At 46.7% G+C, this 17557-nt stretch overlaps 1 protein-coding gene across 2 annotated transcripts; it reads left to right on the forward strand.

The window, feature by feature from the left end:
• The first annotated feature begins 1722 nt into the window (after window positions 1-1722).
• On the forward strand, window positions 1723-12422 carry rwdd3 (RWD domain containing 3). Of its 2 annotated transcripts, none has more exons than XM_072510563.1 (4): window positions 1723-1851; window positions 10172-10656; window positions 11846-11961; window positions 12076-12422. In XM_072510563.1, exons 1-4 carry the CDS (start codon window positions 1824-1826, stop codon window positions 12179-12181), a joined length of 735 nt encoding a protein of 244 aa, XP_072366664.1. In that variant the 5' UTR covers window positions 1723-1823; the 3' UTR covers window positions 12182-12422. The 2 variants fall into 2 exon arrangements, with proteins under 2 accessions (XP_072366664.1, XP_072366663.1); XM_072510562.1 differs by lacking the exon at window positions 1723-1851 and adding an exon at window positions 1921-2071.
• Window positions 12423-17557: the final 5135 nt, after the last annotated feature.

A 17557-nucleotide genomic window follows, 5' to 3' on the forward strand; every position in this document is an offset into this window, starting at 1 on the left:
CAAATTTATCTACACCCCATCATTCTACCATAATCCATGTACCTATCCAGTAGCCGCTTGAAGTTCCCTAATGTTTCCGACTCAACTACTTCCACAGGCAGTGCATTCCATGCCCCCAGTACTCTCTGGGTAAAGAACCTACCTCTGACATCCCCCCTATATCTTTCACCATTCACCTTAAATTTATATCCCCTTGTAATGGTTTGTTCCACCCGGGGAAAAAGTCTCTGACTGTCTATTCCATCTATTCCCCTGATCATCTTACTATCAAGTCTCCCCTCATCCTTCTCCGTTCTAATGAGAAAAGGCCTAGCACCCTCCACCTTTCCTCGAAGACCTACTCTCCATTCCAGGAGGTGCCAACATCACTGGCCAGTCCCAATCGCGAGGGCTGCTATCTCACAAGGCTGTCTCGGAGGTTTGGCCGGGTGGCAACAGTTCCTTCCGCGCTCCCCAAGACCGTTAAGAGCGACCCAGGGACTGACCAGTGGACACGGGAGGCCAGTTGTGGCGGAGAGGGCTAGGAAGAGTCCTGCGGGATTCAGCGGTACGTACCAGGGCAGTGGAGATATGCAGGACAGATAACAGCGTCCTGGCAGAGGTAAAGGTCATATCCTTGTTGACTCGCGACTCCTTCCTCATCTCGACGTACGCGGCGGTGATGTAATCGGCCAGCATCTCCGGGATCATGGGCTGCTTCTTTTTACACAGGGTAATGTACCGCCTCATCAGCTTCATGTGGGATCAATATTGACCAGAACATTGGAGAACACCAATGGTTCTCCTGCGAAACAGTGCTGTGCATCTCTTAGATCCACCCGAGAGTTCATTAGTGTAGGAATTCAGTTTCACAGGACTCTCAGTTAGAGCCAAATCATCGACTGGTTCAGGTGGAATCCTGCCTTGGAAGAGCTCTTCACTTTATCTATTTGGTGAATATTTTGAGAGGGTGAATATCCCATTTAACACGACCGTAGCAAAGTTCAGGCCCGTGGTGAACAATCTGTGCCTCTTTCATCTCAGTGGGCCGCAAGATTGATATCGAGCTTGTTCACTCACCATGACCCCATGTATAAGATCAAACACATGCTGAATATTGCATAACGAGTTATAGAAAATGGTTAATCGTTTATAAATTAGTAGAAATATCACCAACTTCAAAATGGTAAACACAAAATAAATATTTACACTTTGGGCACAGAAGGAGGGAGCTCACGGCTCTCGCAGTCAGTGCTGGGAGCAATCAGCACACATCTCACTTCTCCTCATCCGCCCCTCTCGTGGACTGACCACATTAACACTACACCCCTGTAGGCTTCACCCGATGCCGGTGTCATGTAGTTACGTTGTGTACTTTGTGTTGCCCTATGATGTATTTTCATGTACTTAATGATCTGGTGAGCTGCTGGCAGAAAAATATTGTTCACTGCAACTCGGTACACTTGACAATAAACAAAATCCATCCATCTACGTGCGAATCACTTCAGTCATACCGGTAGGAAAGAAAACTGCGCGGATGGAAATCAGCGAATGTGGCAACTCTGCATGTGGGTAACAGTGTCCCGTGGGCTGCACTTCGAACCCAGATGGGCCGCATGTGGCTCCTGGGCCGCAGATTGCCCACCAGTGGTTTCGACCCCCATTTTCAAATCAGGGTTGGTACCAGACTGGATTCACTGCGAGTGTTAGAGATTTACTGTAACATTGTAACTTGCAGCGTAAGAACATTCTGAGTTGTTGTTACAATAATTCTGGAGTTGTTACAATCTTGCTGGATTTAGCCACAACCTCAGAGGACCAAATACACTTGTTTTTGTTTGGAGATGTTGCTCCGTGTTGTTTCCAGCCACGGTGGGTTAATTTCAGATCACACACTGTGCAAAGAGCGGCTCCAGCCGCCCCGCCCCGCCGCCTTTCAGTGCCTGGAGCCCGGCCCGCGGAAGGAGAATGGAGCCTCCACCCCCGGAACCTGCTCCGCCCGCCCCCGCCTCTCGCTCCATGGCTGCCCGGGAGGAAGTGGCTGCGCTCGGAGCCATTTACAGTGGCGATTTCCAGTTACTGGCGGAATCAGGTGAAGCGCTGCAGCTCATTATCATAGAATCCAACAGTGCACAGGCAGGCCATTCGGCCCGTCAATGCGGCACAGGCCCTTGGGAAGAGCACCCTACCTATAGGCCCACTCTCCCCACCCTACCCCGGTAACCCAGTAGGCCCTTAATGATTCAGCATGGCCAATCCACCTAAGCTGCACACCTTTGCGCTGCGGGGGGGGAAAGCGTAGCACCCGGAGGAAACCCACACAGGCACGGGGAGAACGCGCAGACTCGGCACAGTCAACAGAGGCAACTCAACATACTGTGACCCGAAGGGAAGACGGAATTGAACCTGGGTCACAGGTGCTGTGAGACAGCGGTGCTAACTAGCATGCCACCGTGCCACATTGGGACTCGCGCTTTCTCACTGAGATTCCTGCAGCTCGGACACAGTTACAGAGAAACTGGGACTCCCACTTTCTCACTGAGATTCCTGCAGCTCAGACACAGTTACAGAGACACTGGGACTCCCGCTTTATCACTGAGATTCCTGCAGCTCAGACACAGTTACAGAGACACTGGGACTCCCGCTTCCTCACTGAGATTCCTGCAGCTCAGACACAGTTACAGAGACACTGGGACTCCCGCTTTCTCACTGAGATTCCTGCAGCTCAGACACGGTTACAGAGACACTGGGACTCCCACTTTCTCACTGAGATTCCTGCAGCTCAGACACAGTTACAGAGACACTGGGACTCCCACTTTCTCACTGAGAATCCTGCAGCTCAGACAGGGTTACAGAGACACTGGGACTCTCGCTGTCTCACTGAGATTCCTGCAGCTCAGACACAGTTACAGAGACACTGGGACTCCCGCTTTCTCACTGAGATTCCTGCAGCTCAGACAGGGTTACAGAGACACTGGGACTCTCGCTGTCTCACTGAGATTCCTGCAGCTCAGACACAGTTACAGAGACACTGGGACTCCCGCTTTCTCACTGAGATTCCTGCAGCTCAGACACAGTTACAGAGAAACTGGGACTCCCACTTTCTCACTGAGATTCCTGCAGCTCAGACACAGTTACAGAGACACTGGGACTCCCACTTTCTCACTGAGATTCCTGCAGCTCAGACACAGTTACAGAGACACTGGGACTCCCACTTTCTCACTGAGATTCCTGCAGCTTTGACAGGGTTACAGAGACACTGGGACTCCCACTTTCTCACTGAGGTTCCTGCAGCTCAGACACAGTTACAGAGAAACTGGGATTCCCACTTTCTCACTGAGATTCCTGCAGCTCAGACACAGTTACAGAGACACTGGGACTCCCACTTTCTCACTGAGATTCCTGCAGCTCAGACACGATTACAGAGACACTGGGACTCCCGCTTTATCACTGAGATTCCTGCAGCTCAGACACAGTTACAGAGAAACTGGGACTCCCGCTTTCTCACTGAGATTCCTGCAGCTCAGACACAGTTACAGAGACACTGGGACTCCCGCTTTCTCACTGAGATTCCTGCAGCTCAGACACAGTTACGTAGACACTGGGACACCCGCTTTCTCACTGAGATTCCTGCAGCTCAGACAGGGTTACAGACACACCGGGACTCCTGCTTTCTCACTGAGATTCCTGCAGCTCAGACACAGTTACAGAGACACTGGGACTCCCACTTTCTCACTGAGATTCCTGCAGCTCAGACACAGTTACAGAGAAACTGGGACTCCCGCTTTCTCAAAGAACAAACAAAGAACAAAGAAATGTACAGCACAGGAACAGGCCCTTCGGCCCTCCAAGCCCGTGCCGACCATGCTGTCCGACTAAACTGAGATTCTACACTTCTACACTTCCTGGGTCCGTATCCTTCTATTCCCATCCTATTCATATATTTGTCAAGATGCCCCTTAAATGTCCCTATCGCCCCTGCTTCCACTACCTCCTCCGGTAGCGAGTTCCAGGCACCCACTACCCTCTGCGTAAAAAACTTGCCTCGTACATCTACTCTAAACCTTGCCCCTCTCACCTTAAACCTAGTAATTGACCCCTCTACCCTGGAGAAAAGCCTCTGACTATCCACTCTGTCTATGCCCCTCATAATTTTGTATACCTCTATCAGGTCTCCCCTCAACCTCCTTCGTTCCAGTGAGAACAAACCAAGTTTATTCAACCGCTCCTCATAGCTAATGCCCTCCATACCAGGCAGCATTGTGGTAAATCTCTTCTGCACCCTCTCTAAAGCCTCCACATCCTTCTGGTAGTGTGGCGACCAGAATTGAACACTATACTCCAAGTGTGGCCTAACTAAGGTTCTATACAGCTGCAACATGACTTGCCAATTCTTATACTCAATGCCCCGGCCAATGAAGGCAAGCATGCCGTATGCCTTCTTGACTACCTTCTCCACCTGTGTTGCCCCTTTCAATGACCTGTGGACCTGTACTCCTAGATCTCTTTGACTTTCAATACTCTTGAGGGTTCTACCATTCACTGTATATTCCCTACCTGCATTAGACCTTCCAAAATGCATGACCTCACATTTGTCCGGATTAAACTCCATCTGCCATCTCTCCGCCCAAGTCTCCAGACAATCTAAATCCTGCTGTATCCTCCGACAGTCCTCATCGCTATCCGCAATTCTCACTGAGATTCCTGCAGCTCAGACAGGGTTACAGAGAAACTGGGACTCCCGCTTTCTCACTGAGATTCCTGCAGCTCAGACACAGTTACAGAGACACTGGGACTCCCGCTTTCTCACTGAGATTCCTGCAGCTCAGACACAGTTACAGAGACACTGGGACTCCCGCTTTCTCACTGAGATTCCTGCAGCTCAGACACAGTTACAGAGACACTGGGACTCCCGCTTTCTCAATGAGATTCCTGCAGCTCAGACACAGTTACAGAGACACTGGGACTCCCGCTTTCTCACTGAGATTCCTGCAATAGCTGCTACTCAGACATAGACTGAGAGAATGGTGAACAGGACAGAAAGAGGCCATTCACTGTGTCACGTTGATGCTTTTTCTCTCCAAGAGCAGCTCTGCTACTTGCACTCCTTCAAGCCCTAATTTAGTCTTATAATTTTTTTTCATCTTCAGTTAATGATCCGGGCTCAATGTTCCGGGGTACAGATGCTATAGAAAGGATAGAACAGGAGGTAAGAGAGGAGGGGGAGTGGCGTTTTTGATTAGGGAGAACATCACGGCAGTACTTAGAGGGGATATATCCGAGGGTTCGCCCACTGAGTCTATATGGGTGGAACTGAAAAATAAGAAGGGAGAGATCACCTTGGTAGGACTGTACTACAGGCCCCCAAATAGTCAGCGGGAAATTGAGGAGCAAATATGTAAGGAGATTACAGATAGCTGCAAGAATAATAGGGTGGTAGTAGTAGGGGACTTTAACTTTCCCAACATTGACTGGGACAGCCATAGCATTAGGGGCTTGGATGGAGGGAAATTTGTTGAGTGTATTCAGGAGGAATTTCTCATTCAGTATGTGGATGGACCGACTAGAGAGGGGGCAAAACTTGACCTCGTCTTGGGAAATAAGGAAGGGCAAGTGGCAGAAGTGCTAGTGAGGGATCACTTTGGGACAAGTGACCATAATTCCATTAGTTTTAAGATGGCTATGGAGAATGATAGGTCTGGCCCAAGAGTTAAAATTCTTAATTGGGGCAAGGCCAATTTTGATGGTATCAGACAGGAACTTGCAGAGGTAGATTGGGGGAGACTATTGGCAGGCAAAGGGACGGCTGGTAAATGGGAGGCTTTTAAAAATGTGTTAACCAGGGTGCAGGGTAAGCACATTCCCTTTAGAGTGAAGGGCAAGGCTGGTAGAAGTAGGGAACCCTGGATGACTCAAGATATTGAGACTCTGGTCAAAAAGAAGAAGGAGGCATATGACGTACATAAGCAACTGGGATCAAGTGGATCCCTTGAAGAGTATAGAGATTGTCGAAATAGAGTTAAGAGGGAAATCAGGAGGGCAAAAAGGGGACATGAAATTGCTTTGGCAAATAATGCAAGGGAGAATCCAAAGAGATTCTGCAGATACATAAAGGGGAAAAGAGTAACTCGGGACAGAGTCGGGCCTCTTAAGGATCAACAAGGACATCTATGTGCAGAGCCACAAGAGTTGGGTGAGATCCTGAATGAATTTTCTCATCGGTATTCACGGTGGAGAAAGGCATGGATGTTAGGAAACTAAGGGAAATAAATAGTGATGTCTTGAGAAGTGTGCATATTACAGAGGAGGAGGTGCTGGAAGTCTTAAAGCGCATCAAGGTAGATAAATCCCTGGGACCTGATGAAATGTATCCCAGGATGTTGTGGGAGGCTAGGGAGGAAATTGCGGGTCCCCTAACCGAGATATTTGAATCATCGGCAGCCACAGGTGAGGTGCCTGAAGATTGGAGAGTGGCGAATGTTGTGCCCTTGTTTAAGAAGGGCAGCAGGGAAAAGCCTGGGAACTACAGACCGGTGAGCCTAACGTCTGTAGGAGGTAAGTTGCTAGAAGGTATTCTGAGAGACAGGATCTACAAGCATTTAGAGAGGCAAGGACTGATTCGGGGCAGTCAGCATGGCTTTGTGCGTGGAAAATCATGTCTCACAAATTTGATTGAGTTTTTTGAGGGAGTGACCAAGAAGGTAGATGAGGGCAGTGCAGTAGACGTTGTCTACATGGACTTTAGCAAAGCCTTTGACAAGGTACCGCATGGTAGGTTGTTGCAGAAGGTTAAAGCTCACGGGATCCAGGGTGAGGTTGCCAATTGGATTCAAAATTGGCTGGACGACAGAAGGCAGAGGGTGGTTGTAGAGGGTTGTTTTTCAAACTGGAGGCCAGTGACCAGTGGTGTGCCTCAGGGATCGGTGCTGGGTCCACTGTTATTTGTGATTTATATTAATGATTTGGATGAGAATTTAGGAGGCATGGGTAGTAAGTTTGCAGATGACACCAAGATTGGTGGCACAGTGGATAGTGAAGAAGGTTATCTAGGATTGCAACGGGATCTTGATCAATTAGGCCAGTGGGCCGACGAATGGCAGATGGAGTTTAATTTAGATAAATGTGAGGTGATGCATTTTGGCAGATCGAATCAGGCCAGGACCTACTCAGTTAATGGTATGGCGTTGGGGAGAGTTATAGAACAAAGAGATCTAGGAGTACAGGTTCATAGTTCCTTGAAGGTGGAGTCGCAGGTGGACAGGGTGGTGAAGAAGGCATTCGGCATGCTTGGTTTCATTGGTCAGAACATTGAATACAGGAGTTGGGACGTCTTGTTGAAGTTGTACAAGACATTGGTACGGCCACACTTGGAATACTGTGTGCAGTTCTGGTCACCCTATTATAGAAAGGATATTATTAAACTAGAAAGAGTGCAGAAAAGATTTACTAGGATGTTGCCGGGACTTGATGGTTTGAGTTATAAGGAGAGGCTGGATAGACTGGGACTTTTTTCCCTGGAGCGTAGGAGGCTTAGGGGTGATCTTATAGAGGTCTATAAAATAATGAGGGGCATAGATAAGGTAGATAGTCAACATCTTTTCCCAAAGGTAGGGGAGTCTAAAACTAGAGGGCATAGGTTTAAGGTGAGAGGGGAGAGATTCAGAAGGGCCCAGAGGGGCAATTTCTTCACTCAGAGGGCAGTGAGTGTCTGGAATGGGCTGCCAGAGGTAGTAGTAGAGGCGGGTACAATTGTGTCTTTTAAAAAGCATTTAGATAGTTACATGGGTAAGATGGGTATAGAGGGTTATGGGCCAAGTGCGGGCAACTGGGACTAGCTTAATGGTAAAAACTGGGCGGCATGGACTGGTTGGGCCGAAGGGCCTGTTTCCATGCTGTAAACTTCTATGATTCTATGCTTCTATCCAATGCAAATGAATCTGCCCCCTCCCCACTCTCTCAGGCAGTGTATTCCATATCCTGCTGTGCAAAAATGTTTTGCCTCATCTCACCTTTGCTCCTTTTGCCAATCAATGTCCTTTTGTTCTCCATCCTTCTGCCAGTGGGAACAGCTGTGAAGAATTGAATAAAAACAGAAAATGCTGCAAAACTGATCAGTTTTGATGAGGGTTGGGAACATGCTCAGCTGGAATGAAGTTTGGGGAGTAAACCAATCACCAAGCTTGGTGGTATCCGATGAGGAGCTTGATTTAGTTAAATGCGGGATGCTATCCCATTGTAAACCCATACGTTGCATCCCTTATCCCAAAATTAAGAAGGAAATAATTTGCATTAATATAGCACCTTTCACTACATCAGATCATCCCCATCTCTGTCCTCGGTCTCTTCTTCAATCCTAATGCTCCAGCACAGTACATTTGATCTTGTCTTTTATGGGTTAATGTCATGGATGATCATTGATTTCATCAATATGAAGGTATTAATCAAATACTTGCACCTTCTGGCTGGAGGTATAAAATTGATAAACTCTGACTTCGTAGCTCGTGAGGTCAAGTCACACGCACCAGGCTGGAGCCCAGAAGTGAAGCCAGCACTTCAGTGTAATATTGTGGATGGGCTGTAATCTTGTATAGGATGTTAAACCGAGCAGATACCTTCCCCCTCAGGTGGACCCTACGACATTACTTGGAATTTCCTGGTACATTGCCGGGCATATATTCCTCAACCAACATCACTAGAAACTGATGGTAAGGTAAAGCAAAATTACCACACTGCTATTTGTGGAATTTTTCTGCGTGTGACTTACCTGCTGCATTTCAGTATTGACTCAAGTTAACATCATAGAAGAATCAGAGAATCCCTACAGTGCAGAAGGAGGCCATTCGGCCTATTGAGTCTGCATCGACCCTCCGAAAGAGCATCCTACTTAGGCCTTCTTCCCCCACCCTATCCCCATAACTAACCTTTGGACTTTAAGGGGCAATTTAGCATGGCCAATCCACCTAACCTGCATACCTTTCTGGGAGGAAACTGGAGCACACGGAGGAAACCCACGCAGACACGAGGAGAAAGAGTCACCCAAAGCTGGAATCGAACCCGAGTCCCTGGCGCTGTGAGGCAGCAGTGCTAACCACTGTGCCACCGTTAATATATGTCCTTAACTGTAAAGCGCGTTAGAAAGTCATGAAAAATGCCTTACAAGTACAAATATTTCTCTTTTGTTCCCACTCATTTATGAACATCCCAAATTAGTGATCCTAACTGATCTAATGTTCTAATTTAAGATTTAATCCATCCATTGTGAGGAAGCGACATTGAGAACAACGAGGTTGGCAACATTCAAATTGGACAAACTATTTGGCAAACTAGCCAGTAAGTGATATGAAGGGAACTATGATAGGGATGCCTGACCTATGAGCAGAGAATTCACGGTTTTTCCATAGAACTGCAGGTTAGACATGTGGTACTACCATTACAATGTGAGGGAGGGGTTCATAGAATCCATAGAATCCCTATCGTGCAGAAGGAGGCCATTCAACCCACTGTACAACTGAACCATTAGTATTTGTTGCCTCCAATGACCTGAAGTAACGTGTTCAGGTGGAGGATATGCTGAAAATAACATGACGTTTTTGAAAAGTTGAATTTATTTCAGCCTCATCTTTATGGTGTTTTGTGGCATTCTTGGCTTGGGCTGATGTGGCACGGTGGCACAGTGGTTAGCACTGCTGTCTCAGGTGGCACGGCGTTTGCACTTTCTCCCCGCGTCTGCGTGGGTTTCCTCCGGGTGCTCCTGTTTCCTCCCACAGTCCAATGATGTGCAGGTTGGCCATGCTAAATTGCTCCTTAGCATCCAGGGATGTGCAGGTTAGGTTATGGGCTTTTCGGGATGGGGCAGGGTGAAGGGGGGAGTAGACATGGGTAGTATGTTCTTTCGAAGGATCGGTGCAAACCCGATGGGACGAATGGCCTCTTGCACTGTAGGGATTCTATGATTGCACGTACGATTATATAGCCATGGAAACCATGGTACTAGCAAACCTGTGGCCAGTTACAATAGAGACAGTGGCTGACCTGACAAGAGTTTGCACTGCAGGTTGCTGCTGATCGTATTGAGAGTTCACCTCTCTGAAAGTACTGCTCACTTTATTTTGCCAAACTATTGCGTTTTTCTGGCACAGTTTCAGTACCTAGCTCTAACTTTGCAATATTGAGCTTGTCTGATGTGTTACAGAATCCGAGGGGATTACTTTCCAAATCCACACCACCTGTGAACACCATGCAAAGAAAATCCAATTAAACATCGCTTTCCAGTTACTGCCTGACTATCCGACATGCCTTCCTGACATCTCCATCGGCTCAGATCAGCTTACCCGCAAGCAGTGCTGTGACTTGAAACAAAGCCTGCTACGATATGCAGAGACTCTTGTTGCCCAGCCGATGGTCTATGAGTTAATGATGTGGCTCCAGCAGAACTGTGAGGGTGCCATTGAACCATTCACAGGGGACAAGGCCAGTGGAAGTGACAGTCTGCAGCAGCGATGCAGCACAGATGATGCTGCGTGGATGGCACTGGTGCATTTAGATCACATGAGAGCCAAAGCAAAGTACATCAGAAGCATAGAGAAGTGGACGTCCGACCTCGGACTCGCAGGAAGACTGATGTTCATGGGCAAACTCATATTAATTCTTCTACAAGGACAGAGGAAAGCGATCAAGGTGCTTGCCATCCCTTTCAGAGATTGCATTTGCCTTTGCTAATTTGTCAGGCCTCTTTTGTTTCGTTACGTTACGTTTTTGTGGCTTTTTAAAATGCTCCTTTCCTGTAAATTTTCTGACCCTGCCCTCCTGACGTTTATGTTCCTTGCTACAGCTTGGTTTGTGTAGCTATACTTTGGTAACGTTCTCAAGAACCCACTATTCAATGATGAACAAAATTCAATGAAGGCAGTTCAGACCAATTCATAGAATCATAGAATCCCTACAGTGCAGAAGGCCCATCAAGTCTGCACCGACCCTTGGAAAGACCACCCTACCTCGGCCCTGTAACCCCACCAGCCTTTTTGGACACTAAGGGCATTTAGCATGGCCAATCCACCTAACCTGCACATCTTTGGTCTGTGGGAGGAAACCGGAGCACCCGGAGGAAACCCACGCAGACACGGGGGGAACGTGCATATTCCACACAGACAGTGACCCGAGGCTGGAATTGAACCCTGGTCTCTAGCGCTGTGAGGCAGCAGTGCTAACCACTGTACCGCCCTGTGCTTCTGTCACATAGGTAGACAGACAGGTCCTTTTAGAAAATCCACTCTCTATGATGAGAAGTGGTACCTGTTTCCTTTCACTCCAGGTTGCTGAAATTACTTACTGACCCAGTGCTTCTCTGGCTGAAATGAAAATGAAAATCACTTATTGTCACAAGTAGGCTTTAAATGAAGTTACTGTGAAAAGCCCCTCGTCGCCACATTCCGGCGCCTGTTCGGGGAGGCTGTTACGGGAATCGAACCGTGCTGCTGGCCTGCCTTGGTCTGCTTTCAAAGCCAGCGATTTAGCCCTGTGCTAAACAGCCCCTGTGAGATCAGCTCACTTGGAACGGACCAGGGTAAACTTGCTGAATTATTGGCACCGTTACATTTTATTTCAACAGAAATAATTTTTATTTTAGTGGCTATGTGGCCTGTAGAGATGAGCATACGCTGCAAAGGCGGACAAGAGTTTTTAGCCTGTTAAAACCAAAATCCTACAAAACTGCCTTTTAGTTAAAAGTGACCTCGTGAGGGCCAAGAGTTGAGAAAATACATAGCGCACCGCAGTCAAGCTATTATTAAAATTAAATTGCACGCATATGACCTACATCTTCAGCTTTGTGAGCTTAACTTTTGTGTTCTTTTCTTTAAAATGGAAGGACTATCTAGTTCTCCAGAAAACCTCGAAGGTGGATGTGGACTCCAGTGGCAAGAGATGCAAAGAGAAAATGATAAGTGTTCTCTGTGAAGAAAGACTTCAAGCAGGGCAGATTAGGTAGAAGCCATCACCAGCCATCGCACTCCAGCATGTCGGAGTAGATTAGTTTCATTCTGAATATTGGATGAGAAGTACTGATATTTTTTTTTTTTAAATGTATTTCCCTTTTAGGCTTACAAGCTTTGCTGTGAAAGAGTTTACATCAGGGGCTGAGATGCATCAAGAATTTGAAGCTCTGGGCTTGTCAGACTTGTATGACAAGTTTGTAAGATTTTGAAAGCTTCCTGCAACGGACTCGTCAGACCATTCCAGAAGCGCAGTGCTGTGACTTTGTGAGCAATGGAGAATTTCAATGGTTTCATCTAATGTGCAAAGCGTTTCAGCAATGTTTGATGACCATTCGCATCCATGAAATATGAGCGTTCCTCTTAATGTGAAGCTTTTGCAAGATGTGTTTAAAATATTGTTGAATATTTTGTTGTTTGAATTTGTTAATAAATTGAATGGATTTAAATGTATACTTTTTTACAGCTGATCAGTAATATATATTGAATTTATGTGACAAAATATTTGTTTTTTTGACTGCAGTTCAGTCAGTTATGAAGTAGTACCTATAGAGTGAAGGGATTTGTGCAGCAGTATGTTTGAAAATGTTTGAGTTTTTTTTGATCAAAGTTTTAAAATTAGTGTGATAAAATAAATTCAATTTGTTGATGCTGCTAATGTGTCTATACCATCACCTAGAGGTCCCAAGTTAGAATCATAGAATCACTACAGCGCATAAGGGGGCCATTCGGTCCATCAAGTCTGCACCGACCCTCTGAAAGGGTACCCTACCTAGGGTCAGGCCCTTGTTCTTGTTCGCTGCTGGTTTGGTTAGTTTCTATACTAAGGATCCACACTGATGCCTTTGCATTGCTTAGCATTTGCTGCCCACCCCTAATTGCCCTTGAGAATATGGTGGCAAACAATCTTCTTCAACCGCAGTAGTCCATCTAGTGCACATACACCCACAGTGCTGTTAGGGAGGGAGTTCCAGGATTTTGACTCAGTGACAGTGAAGGGACGACAATATGTTTCCAAGTTGCAATGGTGTGTGGCTTGGAGGGGAACTCATGCATCTGCTGCCCTTGTCCTTCAAGATGGTAGAATTCATGGCTTTCCGGGTCACTGTCTGTGTGGAGTTTGCACATTCTCCCCATGTCTGCATGGGCCTCACCCCCACAACCCAAGAAAAATGTGCAGTGTAGGTGGATTGGCCACGCTAAATTGCCCCTTAATTGGAAAAGAATAATTTAAAAAAAAGAAGTTATGGATTTGGAAGGTGCTGTCAAAGGAGCCTTGGCGATACAAACTGTTGCCACTCTATGCCAGTAGTGGAGGGAATGGATGAATGAATGAATGATGGGGTCCTCATCAAGCAGGCTGCTTTGCTTTGGATGGTGTCAAGCTTTTTGAGTTGTTGGAGCTGCACTTGTTTGGGCAAATATCGAGGATTCCATCACACTCCTAAGTGTGCCTTATAGATGTTAAATAGACTTTTGGGAGTGAGGATGTGAGTTGCTCTCTGCAGATTCCCAGCCTCCGATCCGCTTTTGTAGCCACAGTATTTATATGGTTAGCCCTATTAAGTTTCTGATCATTGGTAACCCCAGCATGTTGATGGTGGGAGGTTCAACTCTGGTAATGCCATTGAATGTCGCTAGTGACGGTTGGATTCTCTCTTGTTGGAGATGGTCATTGCCTGGCACATGTGTGGTGTGACCGTTACTTGACACTTGTCAGCCGAAAGCTAAATGCCCTCTAGGCTTTACTACATGTGGAAGTGGACTGCTTCAGTATCGTGGGAACGATGAAAAGAACTGAACACTGGACAATGACCACAACAGGTTCGATTCCCCGCTGGGTCACTGTGCGGAGTCTGCAAGTTCTCCCCGTGTATGCGTGGGTTTCCTCCGGGTGCTCCGGTTTCCTCCCACAGTCCAAAGACGTGCAGGTTAGGTGGATTGGCCATGCTAAATTGCCCTTAGTGTCCAAAATTGCCTTTAGTGTTGGGTGGGGTTACTGGGTTGTGGGGATAGGGTGCAGGTGTTGACCTTGGGTAGAGTGCTCTTTCCAGGAGCCGGTGCAGACTCGATGGGCTGAGTGGCCTCCTTCTGCACTGTAAATTCTATGATAATCTATGATAATCTATGATAAAACACTGATCATAGGATAGCAAACAAAATCTTTATATCATGTCAAAAATCCAAGATTGCGGGTCAGTTTTAATTGTAACCATAAAGAATTATTTTGTGATGCGATAGCCCCAGCCTTTGGGATTCACGATATAACCACATTTAAAATACACACCTGTATTGCCAGATTTGACTAGGCTTTTTGACCATTTTCAAACTTCCATCTCTGTGGAAATCATCGTTACGTGGAAATGAGGATGGTCAAAAGCCAAGGTACCCATTGTACCCGTGTACCCATTGGTGACAATGAATTACCAAGATGGACCAGTTGACGTACAGAAAGACAAGACCAATTTCATAGAATTTACAGTGCAGAAGGAGGCCATTCGGCACCCCACACCTCCACCCCAGCCCCAGTAGCCCAGTAACCCCACCCAACTGTTTTGGACACTAAGGGCAATTTAGCATGGCCAATCCACCTTACCCGCACATCTTTTGACTGTGGGAGGAAACCGGAGCACCCGGAGGAAACCCACCGCAGACATGGGGAGAAGGTGCAAATTCCACACAGAGTGACCCAAGCCGGGAATCACAACTGGCACCCTGGAGCTGTGAAGCAACAGTGCTAACCACTGTGCTACTGTGCTGCCAGAATGCAGGAACCTGACCACTCTTATCAAATTATTTTTAAAAAATGGATCCTGACTAGCCATGACTTGTACCAAAGGAATTTCCAACCTTCAGAAACTGGCAGGGATCTTGTTATCTTTCAAGATGCACTAATGTCCTCTGTCACTGCCACCAATCAAATCCTAAAGAAATATACCAACATCCTTCTACATTTCTAAGGCAGAGCTCCAGCTAACGAAGGTGGTGTGCCTGCAAGGGACAAAAGGGTCCCTGACTCCTCTATTAAACACCTCAAGATTCAAGACCAGGGAAAATACATCCTTTGTCCAACACCCAGGTGAAGGAGTAGGAGGTATGTCACATGACTCACCAAGTTGCTAGAACCTCTAATGTTGCCATGTGGGGCAGAACCCAAGCTATTGACCATTTTATCATCAAGCAGGTATCATCAGAAAGAGCTCTGTCCAGGTAAATTGTCCGGCTCTCAGCTACACTGAACTACTGAAAAAAATCAGAACTCCTGCATTGGTGCCTAGAAGATTAATTGATCTGTGTGTGCATTCTCCCATCGTGGAAGTCCTTGCTACTGGAAAGATAGATCACCCTGTAACAATTTCAGCCTGCTATCCTCTAAGAGAATACATCATTTGATTGTTGAAACCATGGACGCGATCAAACGGCCACGCTGTGCCAGAAAAACAGCACGCCGTGGGACAATGTAGCCGATAGAAGACGGAAGACCCCGCTATCTACCCAGCTGGCAATGCTTCATGAGATCTAACGGCCATTGTGGGCAGAATCACTTTTTGCCATATCCTCACATGAGAGTGAGACAGTTAGTCTCACTGTGATATCCAGTTTCCCGAGGCACTCGAGGTGTTGGGATCTATCCCCTTTGCCTCAGAGACCTTGGGCAAGTGCCATTCAGTACTGGTCTCCACAAACAGAATGGTACTTGTGGGGATCTCCCAGAGAATCGGAGGTCCCCAAATGCATGCCCTTTGGGCAGGGTGATACCCTGGCACTGCTGGTATCACCTGGACATCATGGCATTACCAGCCTGGCACCCTGGCAGTGCCACCTGGGTGCCAGCTTGGCACTGCCAGGGTACCAGGTTGGCACTGCCAAAGTGCCAAGCTGGCATTTTCCACGTGGCGGTGATCGGACCAGTGGTGCTCTACATGGGTGTTAGGGGGGTGGGGAGGGGGCTGGGGACACTCTCATAGTGAGTTGGGGCTTGGTGGGGAGGGAGGTCGGAGGTCGGGGGTGAGTCAGGGGCTTCAGAGATTGGGATGCCATTTAAAAATGGTGACCCGATTTCTTCCTACACTGAGGGGTTCAGGGCAGAAAATGGGGCTACGTGCGCTCTGGCCACGCGTTCCCTGTGTTGTTGAAAACTCACCAATATTCTTAGAAGTCCCCCTATACCAAAAAGGGCTGACATTCTAAATGGTGAACAGGGATTCTCACTCCCTGATTCCGATGCAGGCTTCGGTGGGTGCTATTCAGGTCAAACTATATTTTCAAGTTATCCCCCGGTATAACCCATACCTTCACCGAAGATTTCATCTACTTACCACTTAGTAGCATCGATCCTGGGTCCCACATTGCTAAGTAAGTAAAGTAGACTTTGGAATAACCACTATTTCAGGTTAAATTAAGTTATTTTATTATTATATTTTTTCTTTTAAAAGCTGCAATTACTGTCTTTACAGAAAGGTAAAAAGATCTTGCTTCTGGATCCTTCTGGTTGGTTGAAGGGGCCTTCAGGCCCAACTTGATAATCAATCTTCTTTAAAGTCTGATCTTCTTTAGATGTATTCGCTGATGAGCTCAGTTGCTATGTCCTATCTTTTCCATGTACCGAGCTGTGAGAGCTGGCTCTGCTGGCTGTCTCTGGGCTGACTCTGAGCTGACTCTGCCTCCTCTTTAAATTCTCGTCTTCCTTAGATGTGTTTTAGCTCGGCTGCTATGTCTTATCTTTCCCATGACCGAGCTGACTGTAAGCTGACTCTGCTTGCTTCTCTTGTTCCTTCTCTGCTTCGCTCTGAGAGGTCCTGCTCTGGTCTCTGGGTTCATATATTTTTCTAACAGTTATTAAGTTTTTATGACTTTATTGTAAAGTAACTTTTATTTCACTTTGATTGTAAAAGGTACCTTAATCTGAATTTTTCTAACACAACTATGTATTCATTTTGGGCATGGCCTCAGCCCTCAGATCTAATTATATTGCTTCTTTGTGATGTTCAAAGTTCCTTTGTGATATTCAAAAATGCTTTGGTTTCAATAGGGGTGTGAACTTTGGTTCCTGTCATTTCTATAGTTTTATTTTCCAATTGTGCCCTCAGCTCATAATTTTGACTTTGATTGTGGCTCTAAATTATGTTTCTCGTAGACTGATAGTCTCCAGTTTTCTTTAATTTACTTGGTGTTAGCAGAATTTCACACCTAGAATTGTCACCACCTTCAACTGAGCCTCATCCTTTCCCTTCCCACTGCTTACTAAGATAGTTAATTTCAATGAAGGTGTGAACCATTGTTTTTAGCTTCATACAAAAATCCTGTTTGTTTTGTTTGCTATGCCTGTTTGACCAAGGCTATTTGCATTTTATAATCCTGCTCTTTGCAGCTGCTGTTAACCCTTTGTGGGATCTTTCCCTGTATCCTCTCATGTTTCTCTCAGACCAGATATTGCCAGACTTCCATGTTTCAAATGACACACCTTTCCATATTATCAATTACACCTGCTGAGGCCCAATATCTAACCCCAGTGACATTTAATAGCGTTGTGTTTCTCTGTGCTGTGAAGGCAGGAAACACGTGACCAAGCGCGCTCGCTATGGAAC

This window comes from Scyliorhinus torazame, chromosome 7 (genome assembly GCF_047496885.1).
Source record: "Scyliorhinus torazame isolate Kashiwa2021f chromosome 7, sScyTor2.1, whole genome shotgun sequence".
NCBI lineage: Eukaryota > Metazoa > Chordata > Chondrichthyes > Carcharhiniformes > Scyliorhinidae > Scyliorhinus > Scyliorhinus torazame.

Excerpts from the sequence above, each read along its gene's own strand:
- rwdd3 (XM_072510562.1), top strand. The coding sequence starts at position 1,948 with ATGGAGCCTCCACCCCCGGAACCTGCTCCGCCCGCCCCCGCCTCTCGC. Across the intron at positions 10,657-11,845 it reads GACAGAGGAAAGCGATCAAG|GACTATCTAGTTCTCCAGAA; the intron begins GTGCTTGCCATC and ends TTAAAATGGAAG. Across the intron at positions 11,962-12,075 it reads CTTCAAGCAGGGCAGATTAG|GCTTACAAGCTTTGCTGTGA; the intron begins GTAGAAGCCATC and ends TTTCCCTTTTAG.